The 12,497-nt window shown below is 40.2% G+C and overlaps 2 protein-coding genes across 2 annotated transcripts; one reads left to right on the top strand and one right to left on the bottom strand.

Annotated features, from left to right (window-relative positions):
• Nucleotides 1–1,680: 1,680 nt before the first annotated feature.
• Nucleotides 1,681–4,938, top strand: LOC121786474 (pollen receptor-like kinase 2). Its single transcript, XM_042185116.1, has 3 exons — nucleotides 1,681–2,410; nucleotides 3,201–3,821; nucleotides 4,108–4,938. Exons 1-3 carry the CDS (start codon nucleotides 1,744–1,746, stop codon nucleotides 4,794–4,796), a joined length of 1,977 nt encoding a protein of 658 aa, XP_042041050.1. The 5' UTR covers nucleotides 1,681–1,743; the 3' UTR covers nucleotides 4,797–4,938.
• Nucleotides 4,939–5,012: 74 nt separating this feature from the next.
• Nucleotides 5,013–12,180, bottom strand: LOC121787364 (DNA (cytosine-5)-methyltransferase 1B-like). The gene is made up of 12 exons (XM_042186078.1): nucleotides 11,911–12,180; nucleotides 9,992–11,455; nucleotides 8,067–9,573; nucleotides 7,698–7,862; nucleotides 7,386–7,581; nucleotides 7,186–7,297; nucleotides 6,947–7,094; nucleotides 6,670–6,867; nucleotides 6,308–6,586; nucleotides 5,992–6,153; nucleotides 5,695–5,913; nucleotides 5,013–5,399 (listed from the first exon to the last, which is right to left on the bottom strand). The coding sequence occupies exons 2-12, from the start codon at nucleotides 11,416–11,418 to the stop codon at nucleotides 5,262–5,264; spliced, it is 4,551 nt and encodes a 1,516-aa protein (XP_042042012.1). The 5' UTR covers nucleotides 11,419–11,455; nucleotides 11,911–12,180; the 3' UTR covers nucleotides 5,013–5,261.
• Nucleotides 12,181–12,497: the final 317 nt, after the last annotated feature.

Raw genomic sequence — 12,497 nt, 5'->3', positions numbered from 1 at the left:
ATTTCTTTTTGAAAAAAAAAATATTTTTAGTACAGAGATACTTGCATGCATGGATCGGAGAGGGCCCCAATTTTTGTAATAAAATGGTAAAGGGCGTGGGGTAAATGGAGAGTTTTCATAATAAATGAGATGGGGCAGACGAAAATGACAAATTCAAATTGAGCACATATTTACGAAATTGAATGAATAATTTGCTAAATGTAGGATAAGTGTTCATATAGTAAAAAATGTGTCATGGATAAGAACACTTATCATGGAATTGCTATCAACATCATTATTGCATATCAAAATTCTCAATCTAATCTAAGTTCCTTTTAGAAATCTTATAACGAATTGTGTTGTGATTCTATTCTTATAGTGCCCGTTCATTTCCCAATACTACTCCTATCTTCTTCTATAATCATCCGTTCGGTTCACTATATTAGCCAAATCTCAGCCCGCAACTGTAAATCTGGGCCCGTCTCGACCCCAACCTCCTTTTCGTCCTAATCTCATGACTAACCATCAGACCTTATCCCCTCTGACTAATTAATCCTAGACAAAGCCCATTTAAGACTATCCTAGACTATATCCATGATAATTTTGTCTAGTTAACCGAACGGCCACATAAGGTATTATAAGCTAACATTAACATATAAAAAGTACACATTTAATTTCATCCATCAAAAAAGTATGATACACTGTGAATTAGGCACGAGTTTGAATAAACATAGTTTTTCAATTTAGTTGTGGAATTTTAAATATGGGCTAAATTCAAATACTTTTAAAATTTATGCATTTTTTACCGATTTTTTCACGCATCATTAATCTAAATTAAATTTTAATTTGTGTATTTACAGCGCATGATATATCCTGAGGTTCTCTTTGTTGTAGAATTGGGTAAAGTTATAAAGGGTGTTTGAGTTTGAATAAGTTTATATTAGGTTGCTTATAATGAGCTTCACGACTTATAAGATGCAATGTGTCAAGAGTTCATAAGAAGTCAAAGTGTTCGGACTCTTAGAGGTTTGCACGATTTAGGACTCTTTAATTTCATTTACCAGATTTTAAAATAGTAAATTACACCCATTTAATTTCATTTGCCAAATTTTAAAATACAATAAATAACACTCGTTTAATGTCATTTGCCGGATTTAAAAATAGTAAATTACGCACACTAATGTCATATAAAGCTAGTTACTATCCTTTTCATCTCCAAAAAATTTAATTAATGTGCCTTTTGATATTCCAAATAAATGTATTGCCTTCGACTTTGTTATGAGATGTTTCCTTTCAGCATGAGATTTCAGAAAATGATATTTAGTTAGTTAAATAGTACATGAGAGGGAGCTTGCGTAAGATTTGTGCCCAAACGAAATACATGAGTTCTATGTATGTGAATGTGTCATATATTTGGAATTGAAGTAGACAAGGTTATGATTTTAATGAAACTATAGATCATGTATCATTAGGTAAATGCTCTACTACTTTTAGTCAACAAATGGGCTCTCACAAATGAAGTTTGTTCCAACTTCTTACCAATCTTAAACCCTAATTCAAAAAAAAGCTAAAGGCAAAGCGCAAATTTCTCATTCAAAAAAATACTAATCTTAGCAACCCTCTCTCCCATCCACAAACCACCAAAATTCAACACAATCTCCTTCATCCTTTGCCCTCAAAAGAGGACATTCCCAATTTTAGGTGTCTCACTCACAAGCAAGGGTGTGCACTCATGACAAGTGCGCGCCCTTACTCCCACTACCCATGATGCTTCAACGCAACGTCCTTTCGGACTCCGCTCCAATTCTCATCTCCCTCCTCCTCCTCTTCCGGAACCTCGCCATCACATCCAGCCAATCAGGTGTATCAGATGGCGAGGTCCTCCTCAAGTTCAAGGCCTCCCTCAACAACCCGGCCGCCCTGGACACCTGGGCCACCCCCACGGCCCCATGCAGTGGCTGGAAGGGTGTCCTGTGCGGCCAGGGCCGCGTGTGGGGCCTCCAGCTCGAGGACATGGGGCTGCATGGCGTGATCGACGTCGAAACCCTAGCGGGACTTCCCGGTCTGAGGAGCCTGAGCTTCAAGAACAACAATTTCGATGGCGCATTGCCCAACCTCATGCGCCACGGATCGCTCAAGACGGTGTATTTGTCGAACAACAAATTCTCCGGTGAGATTAGCGACGGGGCGTTCTCCGGGATGAACTCGTTGAAGAAGCTTCACTTGGAGAACAATAAATTTTCCGGCACGATTCCGGCGACGCTGGCGACGGCACCGAGGTTGATGGAATTGGCGCTGCAGGACAATGAGTTTGAAGGTGAAATACCAAATTTTGAGCAGGAAGGATTGAAAAACTTCAATGTTTCGAATAATAGATTGGTTGGACAGATCCCTCGAAGCCTCAGCCGTTTAGATGCTTCTTCATTTTCGGGTATAAAATTTTCTATTCTTTCCATTACAATTTTTTTAATAAAGATTGAATATATATCAAAATGTTAAGGTTGCTACTTGCTGGATAGTATAAAAAAAATCTTTACAAAATGGCAGTTTTTTGGATATCGAGTGTTGTTTTCTCCTTAATTTGAAGTTGTGAAATATAGACAAAATATGGGTTGTGAATTATAGCAAAATAAAAAATAAACATATAAAAGTAACAATTTGTATCATGTGATAGTAAACTGAAACTAAAAATTATTACTCCCTCCGTCCCCGAATAAGAGTCGCTAATTTCCTTTTTGGGTTGTCCCCCATTAAGAGTCACTCTTCATTTTTACCATAAATAGTAGTAGGTCTCACATTCCACTAACTCACTTCACTCACATTTTATTATAAAATCAATATAAAAAAGTGGGTCTCATATTCCACTAACTTTTTCAACCAACTTTTCTTTACATTTCTTAAAACTCGTGTCCGGTCAAACAACGACTCCTATTAGGGGACGGAGGGAGTAATTCACTTCACTCACTCCTTTAATAAGAATGAATGTATAATGCCATAGGAAAGAGCGAATACATTAACATGTTAATTTTGATATTATAAAAGTAAAATGTAGTACTATTAGCAAAATATTTTGGTGTTAACTTTACTGCAAAAATTCGGCCAATTCAAGACTAAAAAGCTCTAGTTTCTAATTGTGATTGATTGATAGTTCTGGATCACTTAATTTTACTGTAATTCTGAATTGCACTTTCAAGTAAATAATTTCCATATTTGGAAATCAGGCAACAACGACCTATGCGGGGAGCCGCTCGAGGCGTGCCCAGCTAACTACAACGGCCCCTCTAAGTACGACTACCACGACGACCGCACCTACCACCGCAAATTCCCGGAGACGACAATAGCCGTCGTCGGAATCCTCCTCGGTGCAGCCCTCATAGCCCTTCTAGGAGTCTGCATCTTCCTCATCTTCTGCAAAAAAAAGTCCCACCAAGAAACAGCTCCGGCAGCCGCCGCCGCCGCTCCGGCCACCGCAGATTTAAACCAAATGGAAAGGGGCGGCGTATCCGAGAGCGGCAAGCCGAGCGTGAGGCTGCTGACTTTTCTCAAAGAAGACTCGGAGAAATTCGACATGCAAGAGCTGCTCCGGGCGTCGGCGGAGGTGCTCGGCGGCAGCGTGTTCGGGTCGACGTACAAGGCGGGGCTCAACGGGAAGAAGATGGCAGTGAAGAGGTTTAAGCACATGAATCAAGTTAGCAAAGAGGACTTTAATGAGCACATGAGGCGGCTCGGCCGCATGTGCAACCGGAACGTCCAGCCCATCGTGGCTTTCTACTACAAGAAGGAGGAGAAGCTCCTCGTCACCGCCTTCGCTGAGAACGTCAGCCTCGCCGCTCGGCTTCATGGTATTTCAATCTCGTATTTTATTCGAATTTTTATTTATATCTAAGGTTGGTTGCTATAAAATTCGCTAATTTTAGGGTACGTCCAGTTCGCTGCTAGTTGATTTGCAGCGAATTGGGCATGCCCTAAAATGTTTACAATCGTTTCGTTATTATAATTGTGTGTAAAATAACTCTATTTTTTCTACAATAAGTTACTATGATTATGTCTGTAAAATTACTAACATTATTTTTCCTATAAGTTAGTATGATCATGCGTGTAAAATAAGGTTATTTTTTTTACAACAAGGCAATCAAATGCGCGACCACAGATCGCTAGACTGGACGGCGCGCCTCAAAATCGTGAAAGGGGTGGCGAAGGGGCTTCTCTACCTCCACAACGAGTTGCCGAGCCTGACCCCGGCCCACGGCCACCTCAAGGCGTCGAACGTGCTCCTCGATGCCGCCTTCACCCCTCTCCTCACCGACTACGGACTAATCCCCATCATCAACAAAGAGCAAGCGGAAGAGAGCATAGTCGCCTACAAGTCGCCCGAGTACAAACAAACCGGCAAGCTCACCAAGAAAACCGACGTCTGGAGCTTCGGATACCTGATCCTCGAGATCCTCACGAGGAAAGACTCGGGCGTGGAGCAGCAGGTGGATGTCGACCTTGCCACGTGGGTGGAGACCTCCGTTGCCAACGAGAGCTCCGGCGACGACGCCGGCGCCGGCGCGGTGGTGTTTGACCCGGATATGGCCGGAGCTAGGCACAGCCAGGTTGAGATGATGAAGCTGCTGAGAATCGGGCTGAGCTGCTGCGAGGCCGACGTCGAGAAGCGGCCGGAGATGAAGGAGGTGGCGGAGAAGGTGGAGGAGATAAAGGAGAGGGAATTTGATGATGATTTCTACTCATCATATGCTAGCGAAAGTGACATGCTTTCATCAAGGGGATTATCTGAGGATTTCAGGTCCATCAGTATAGAGTCGAAAATTTGATTTCATTGATAGATATGTGTATATTTTCTGATTTGGTTTGTTCTTGTAATATTTATCTGTGGTTGAATTTTTTATTCTGTATATTGATGTCAGATGATTTGTATTTTTAAATGGGAAATACAAAATGAAAATTAATTTTGTACTTGGATATGGTTTAACTATAGTCTATCTATAGCAATTTGCATAGGTGAATATGAAGTAAGTGAACCTACAAAAAATTCCAAGTTTGTAATGAATAATTAACACTAAAAAGAGTTTCCGATGCAAATTTGTTACATCCCTTAACTAAGAAAGACACCCTCAATCTCAACTCGAAATGTCTACTAATAATGTTGAGCCGATCTATAAACAACTTTGCTCAAATAGACAGCTTACAAAGAAAATCCCACCCACATTATCAACGAGACGGCCCATAAGCACGTCATTAGTTTGTTCTTCAAAGACGTCCTTTAGCATGATTGTCATCTACATGCTTCTTTTCTTCTCGACGGCTTCCTTCAGTTTGTTTCCAAGGGCATATGCTAGAGGAGGAGGAACTGCATTTCCGATCTGTCTGTGCTTGTGGATGATATTACCAAAAAATTTATAGCTGTCCGGGAAACCCTGCACAGACAAGTTAACAATTCAGGTACAGAACGACAGAATTCTCTATATTTCCACGATGCAGCAGAATCATTGTATAATGGAACAAAGATAGTATAGTTTTTATGTGCACAAGTTTAATAGGAGAAGGCAGTGAAGCCACATCCACATCTGTGCTCAAGCTTAGTTTCTGAAGATCGTGTGGTGTAAAAGAATTCGTGGGCCAAAGAAAGACGTGACCCAACAGAAACCAGTTATCATTGGAAAAACTCTGCGATACTAACAATATTTTGTTGAAAAGAAGGTGCATGCTTACTTGAGAACGGGCACATTCACGGACAGTCACAATCCTGTCTTGATCGGGATGAAAGCACATCCCCACTTTACCCATTGGTTGGGGGTCTGTTATTGAAGTTGGGAAATTTCCCTCCCAATCCAACCTGCCATAAAGTCCCTTCCATTGATTGTGCCTCTTGGCCGTATTTGGCAAGCACCATGGTATCAGATCAGCCATTTGGCCATTAGATAACTTGACCTGTAGAAGACGAGTTAGATTTTTATCCAATATTCCACAGAAAATACAAGAATCAGAAGAATAAGGTTTTGTTGACACCTTCTCCTCGGGCAGATCCCTCCAATCACAGCCAGGACGCTTGGGTATTCTCTGACACCTGATCAGATTAAGCTCATTCATTTCTTTTGATATGTGGTCCGTTAATGTGTTCATGTTACCACGGATTTTCTTCTGGAACCACGAAATTGGATCGCTTTGATACTGCATTAACAAATGACAGAACATGAAATAATTATTAGTGAGAAAGTGGCCTCAAGTTGTGTGAAAGGGGTCTGGCAACTAAGCTAGCATTGCCAAGTAATTTGTATGTAAGAGCAATCAATTTTTTTATTCCTGGGAGGTACTCAAGGTTTACCTCTAAGCTTGTGTTAGATGCACCATTGACCACTGGTGGAAGATCTCCAATTGTATCTCTGACTGTAAGAGGACGGAATGCGGCACCTTTTGCGGTACTCCTGACAGCAGAGTATTGCAAGTTTTTTGACATTGAGATTCTTAGCTCTGGTGCTGCAAAGACATGAATTGGCTCTGGCCACTCTGGAAGGAGCTCTTCAGGAGCCGCTGCCCAAATGAAAGCTCTCTTTCTAGACTGAGGAACTCCAAATGCACCAGCTTCGAGGATACCAAATCTCACCTTTTCATAAAGCAAACAAATACATTAAAAAATCACTAGGAAATCAAGATATTCCGTTCTTAAAATGATTTAACAGTGCATACCTGATACCCCATCTCAAGGAGTGAAGCTAAAGTTAAGCGAAAGGTCTGCCCTTGGTTGAAAGATACAAAGTTCCTAACATTCTCGAGAAGGAAATACTTTGGACGGTAGTAATCAGCAAAGGATAAAAATGACAAGATCATCTCGCATTGGACTTTACTCCAGGTGCTTTGATTAAACCTATTCATTCCAGAAAACCCCTACAAGAGATTTCCAAATACTTTTAGCAATGTAACTTAATGATTCACTGGAAATCAGAAATTGTGTTGTTTAACCAACCTGGCAAGGAGGGCCACCATTAATGAAATCGACTTGTCCGGGTAGTGGAAGGTTTTCAACTTCCACTTTGTCCATTGATGCTGACAATTCTGCAGCCTCTGGGGTGGAAATGCAGTCATCTGCATCCCCACACTTTTGCATGACCGCCCTGCATTTACATGATTTTAGTTCCCCTATATCGATGCTGGTTTGCGCTAAAGTTGGTATAAGGATTTTGAAGTTCAATGCAAGAAATCTACCTGAGGATAACATTACAGTTGTTTACAAATACCAAAGTCCCAGGATGATTCAGTCTAAATGCATCTCCAGCAGGAGCATCATACTCAATAGCCCATTTTGTGAGAGTGGTACCTGCAGGCATTAAACCCCAAAATAGAAGATTATACTTACAGGGAATTATAAGCCTCAACGTAAAGTAGGAGATATGCTATAAGCCTACCTGATTGCTCTAGTCCCTCAGACAAACCACCACAGCCAGCAAAAATATCCAAAGTAGTCAAGCGGTGCTCATTAGATACTACTTTTTCAGGTTCTGTATCATTCTCTCCTTCTTTGCATTTCCCTTTCTTTTTCCTAGATGCAGAATCATCATTACTCTTCCCAGTTGAGTACTGTAATTTAATATTTGACGGTAACTGCACACGGAGAACAACAAAAGACAATTGATTAGAAAATAGGATGAAATGGTCCCAATAAGATGTAAACGGACAAATTCAGTTTTCCTCTCAAGAGAAGGGGAAAGAGAGGGAACCTGCTTAATGGATCCTTTGGAAGGATCATACAGATGTTCGCAGTAGAAAACATTGTTAGAGATAGAGGGGACATCTAGTGGCCCAAGATCCTTCTTTCGTCGGACCTCGCATTTTCCTTCAATAACATCTAGAGGTATGGTGTGCATCTCCTCACTATAATAGATCTGAAAAATCATTCAGAAAATCACGAGTGCTCAAAAAGAGTAAAATACTATCGATAAACTTAATGACAAATATAGACAAATTTCCATATGGAAAATTGCAAGCACTCAAAATATTTATGGCAGATAATCATATGATAGTTTGACTTGGATTATGGATTAAGCAAGTGCAAAACTATCTGGCCCTGATGCAATATACAAGTTTACCTCTCGAATATCCGATGAGTATGCCTTCTCTGATGATACATCCTCTGGCCTGAAAAATTTCCTGACTTTGACCTGAATGGAATCGGCATCACTCTTTTTGGACTTCTTCAGTTCACAAATTTCGAGCAGCTGGCATATTGCATATGCCTTCAATCCCACATTCCTCCCGGCCTTGTAAATCTCAGCCTCCATTTCATCTGACGAAAAGTAGGAAGGACTCACATAGATATAGTCATTGATAGAATATATAGTTCCCTGGTATGTAAAACTGGTCAAAGATGCATCCAATACAAACTTTTCCTTTTGCCTTTCAGTTTCTTTTATATTGCAAGCCTCACAAGAGCCAGATCCAAGCCCCATCGTACTATATGGAAGAGTAAAGAAGGCTCCTCTCTCAGGCCAATACAGACTTTTGCAGTAATATTCAGTAGGCAATCCCTGCTTCTTTCTTTCCTCTGCTCTTGCTCTATCAATTTTCTCAGCATCAGCATTTGCTTTTCTGTGCTGATGACCCCAAGATATTGATCTTAGATCAACATATATACTTTCTTTGACTTCTTGTAGTTGGAAATCCATACACTCATTTGTCAAAAAAACCTCCCTTTCATTAGCTGTGTTTCCAAGCACAGTTTGGCAGCCCAGTTGCATCATTCTCCCATGACACATTTTACTTCCATTTGACTTTTCAAACATGTATTCGACAAAATAGAAGGGTGGAAATTCAACCTTGTCATCATCTTTTAGAAGAACAGCCCCACCAACCACAATTTCATTACCATGGACTATGGCCTTCTTGTATAAATCCACACCATTACTCAGTTTGCCTACAGATTCCCCATCCCACTTGACTTCCTTTACACAAGAAGTTGACTTGGTTTGCCTTGGTGCCGGCTTAGTTGTCTGAGTTTCTTCCAATACAATCACTTTGTCTTCCAAAGAATCATCTTCTTCGTTTTCCTCTTGCTCTTCAATTTCATGAACCTCTTTTACTTCACCATTCAATCCATCCACTGCCTCAGGTGAGTAATTTGAATAGTATCCAGCCCAGATTCTGTTGATTAACCTTGTCGTAGTTGCCTGCATAGCCTTCCTTTTGGACACAACAGGCTCAATAGCAGCCCTAGGATTCAAATTCTGCTCATTCCTATGAAGAAGCTTCTTTTTCTTGACAAGCCATTTGGTATGGTGCTTCTCTTCCATTTTCTTGGCAAGGCCAAGTACGAAGGCACACTTCTTTATGATATCATCAGGATATTCAGAAAATTGCTGCAGAATAATCTGACCATGCACCACAACATATCTCTCCACTGCTTCTAGAGTAGATGATATAAAAGCAGGGTGATCCTTGGCAAGTTCTGTGATTTTCTTGATTACATCAGTGAAAGAAAGTCTTGCCACCCGGATCTGCTCCTTTAACAAGGTAATGATACTGATAGCAAGCCTCGCAGTTTTCAGGACTCGGTCATACCAAGGAGCATATTGCTTCGAAGGCTTTCCAAGTCTGTACCTGAAGAATAGAAAGAAACAATGCATTATGCACATGAAAACTTCAAAACCTCCAAATCATACAGAATGAGGAATCTTCAGATATTATTAGTTAAACAGAAATAGGCAAACAGTTACTAAGATATTAAATTTCTCTGTACATGAAACATTACAGCATGTACTTTCTTTAATATTTCTCTCTGCCGTTTTAATTTTAGGCTCTAGTATCTTGTTCAACCATTGTTGGTACTTGAAACAGAGTTAATGAAATGTCCAAAGAATAGATCAAACATCCAAATTCCGAAATGATCCAACTCATGGCGATGAAATTCATGCTGCCAACTAATCAACAAATAATGAATATAGGAACCATTAAATTGTATATTTAAACATCATACACTGCATTAACACAGCCATATGAGGCAGAGGGAGTAACATACCAGGCCATATCTGTGCGTATTGAAATGGAAATCATTGAGGACCCAAACTCAATTACCCACTCTTTTATGGCACTCAAGAAAACAGGGATGCCTTCAACTGCAGAAGCTGCAGAACCATTTGATGACTGAGTAGAATCACCATCACAAATGTATCCAGACCCATCATCTGCAGTCATTATGCCTGACCCGAATATAGTAACATCAATTTCAGCACAGGGTTTCAAGGGAAGGAGCTCTAACGGAACAAGCCTAGCATCTGAATTGTACAAAGCCCATTCATGGAGCATGCTTCGGGGTAGGTCTTCAATATTTAGCACATCAATGCCACTGTCGAAAATAATATACTCATCAGTTTCTTCATTGGACATCTTATAATAGGCAGGCAAAGGATAGTCATTTGCTATTTCATCCTCATTGATCATAATGTAATATTTGCTCGAAGAGGAGGAACCCCGGCCCTTCTTCTGTTTCATTGAGCGCCAGTTCTCCTCTTCTTGTAACAGCCTTGCCATTTTTGAATCTTCATCTTCTTCTGTCTGACAAGGCTTGGCCAGTTCATTTTTGTTGTCATCCCCTATTTTGAGGCCAATTCTCAAATTCCCAGGCAAAGAGACAGGCTGAGCTTCTGCAAAGTCTACCATCTTACTACTTTCATCTTTAAGAGCAGTTAGGACATGTAGACCAGCAAAAAGGTTTTCAGTCTTTTTTGAAGTCTCATCCAAACCAATAAGTTGGTTATAAATGAATTCACCCTGAGAAAGAATAAAATCTCTGATAGATACACCACGGGAGAAACACTTCATCCCACTCATGGAACGCACAACACCAGCAAGCAACTCGTCAAGGCTTAGATTCCCTCCAAAAGATTTTGATAATATCTTATAGACCTCAATACAAGCACTAGCTTTAGCATAGAAACGGTCATAAAACTTCTTATAGCTTCCTGAGGGCTTAATACATTCATAATCAGAAACCTCTGTGGTTACCCATATTACAGGTGATCCCTCTTCATAACCAGATATAGACCATTCTTCAATGCGCCCAAATCCTTCGCATCTTACTCCTTTATCTTTCTCCTTGTCGCCACTATCCTCAAGTGGCGAGATAAGACCAGAGATGAAGATATCATCAACTTCCAGCATTTCAAAGGGCTGTGAGATGCCATCTGAGTTATGAAATGTGAAATCCATGAGGCGCCTACATGGGCGACCATCCTCCTTCCCAGCAGTCATACGAACAGCTAGGACTTCCTCCTCAACAACTCCATCTTCTTTTTTTTCAATTACAGAATCTTTCTCATATATTTTAACAGATTTCTCCTTGAAATCTGAACAAGCAGCAGCTCGTTTTGGCCTTTTACGAGAAACATTGGCATCTTCAACAGTTTGTGAAGCACGCTTCTTTTTTTGTTTTTGATTAGTCGGCATATCTTTCTTAGCTGCGGTGCCGCTCTATTTCCTCTATCTGATAATGAAAAGTAAGAGAAATGTCAGAAACAACCCAAGAAAGTTACTGAAAACTTCAATATATAAATGAAACAGTGCATAGAGCTTGAAAACCGGTAAATTAAAAGCGCATAAAATCATATTAGAGGCTCTCCATCGGAAACAAATGTCAGTAATTATTTTTTCATTTAAATGGAGTTTCAGAATGCCAAAAGTGTAGAACATGACCAACCCATTAGATCAGAGCTCAATTGCGTCAATTTGTATTCAAAATCCTTTCTAGATCAAGCAAAATTTACAAACATACAGCATCAACGTCTCCATGCAAGCAAATCAATTTAAAACCAAAACAAAACATAGGCAACAGCTAAAATTATTATCCTCAACTCTTTCCGAAAATGAAATGAAGCATCAATGTTACAATTCAGTGATGAAAAAAATGCAATTCAGATAAACAACTCTGAAAAAGTGTACCTGGCGTCGGTGAAAACGGCGGAGGGTGGAGGCGTTGGCTTCACCTGTTGAAGACGATGATGGAAATGAAAGCGAGGATGAAAATCGAAATTGAGTTACTGAGAGTGAGAGTGAGAGTGAGAGTGAGAGCGAGAGCGAGAGCGATGCAGGAGAGAGAGAGAGAGATCGGAACCCTAGGCCAACCACTATATATAAAGGGTGGGAAATTTGGGGGCGGAGGGGAGGAGAAAAAGATGGCGCTAGCTAAGCATTTTCAATTTTTTTTGTCCGTGGCGCGAATTACATCACGAAATCAAATGCATCATTTGTCTGAAATTTGAAAACTCAAATTGTGTTTCCTATACCATTTTGGGACGATTATTATTTTATTTCCCTTTTCCTTTTCGAACTGGGAAATGGTTATAGTACTTCTATAAAGAGAGGCCATGGGGTGAGCATTCGGATTTCGGACAATTCGATTAGACCTAGACAAACTTGAATTGCCTATAAATCAATATTGAATGCGTTATTCAACTCGAATAACGTGAATAATGTGCGTCTATGATTTTAAGAAAGAAATGATGTGTAAACCGAATATTATAGTATAA

This window comes from Salvia splendens, chromosome 22 (assembly GCF_004379255.2).
Source record: "Salvia splendens isolate huo1 chromosome 22, SspV2, whole genome shotgun sequence".
Classification (NCBI taxonomy): domain Eukaryota; kingdom Viridiplantae; phylum Streptophyta; class Magnoliopsida; order Lamiales; family Lamiaceae; genus Salvia; species Salvia splendens.
This window is presented reverse-complemented; position numbering and strand designations above follow the sequence as displayed.

Excerpts from the sequence above, each read along its gene's own strand:
- LOC121786474 (XM_042185116.1), top strand. The coding sequence starts at position 1,744 with ATGATGCTTCAACGCAACGTCCTTTCGGACTCCGCTCCAATTCTCATC. Across the intron at positions 2,411-3,200 it reads AGATGCTTCTTCATTTTCGG|GCAACAACGACCTATGCGGG; the intron begins GTATAAAATTTT and ends TTTGGAAATCAG. Across the intron at positions 3,822-4,107 it reads CCTCGCCGCTCGGCTTCATG|GCAATCAAATGCGCGACCAC; the intron begins GTATTTCAATCT and ends TTTTACAACAAG.
- LOC121787364 (XM_042186078.1), bottom strand. The coding sequence starts at position 11,418 with ATGCCGACTAATCAAAAACAAAAAAAGAAGCGTGCTTCACAAACTGTT. Across the intron at positions 7,582-7,697 it reads CCAAAGGATCCATTAAGCAG|TTACCGTCAAATATTAAATT; the intron begins GTTCCCTCTCTT and ends CTCCGTGTGCAG. Across the intron at positions 5,400-5,694 it reads GTGAATGTGCCCGTTCTCAA|GGTTTCCCGGACAGCTATAA; the intron begins GTAAGCATGCAC and ends TTGTCTGTGCAG.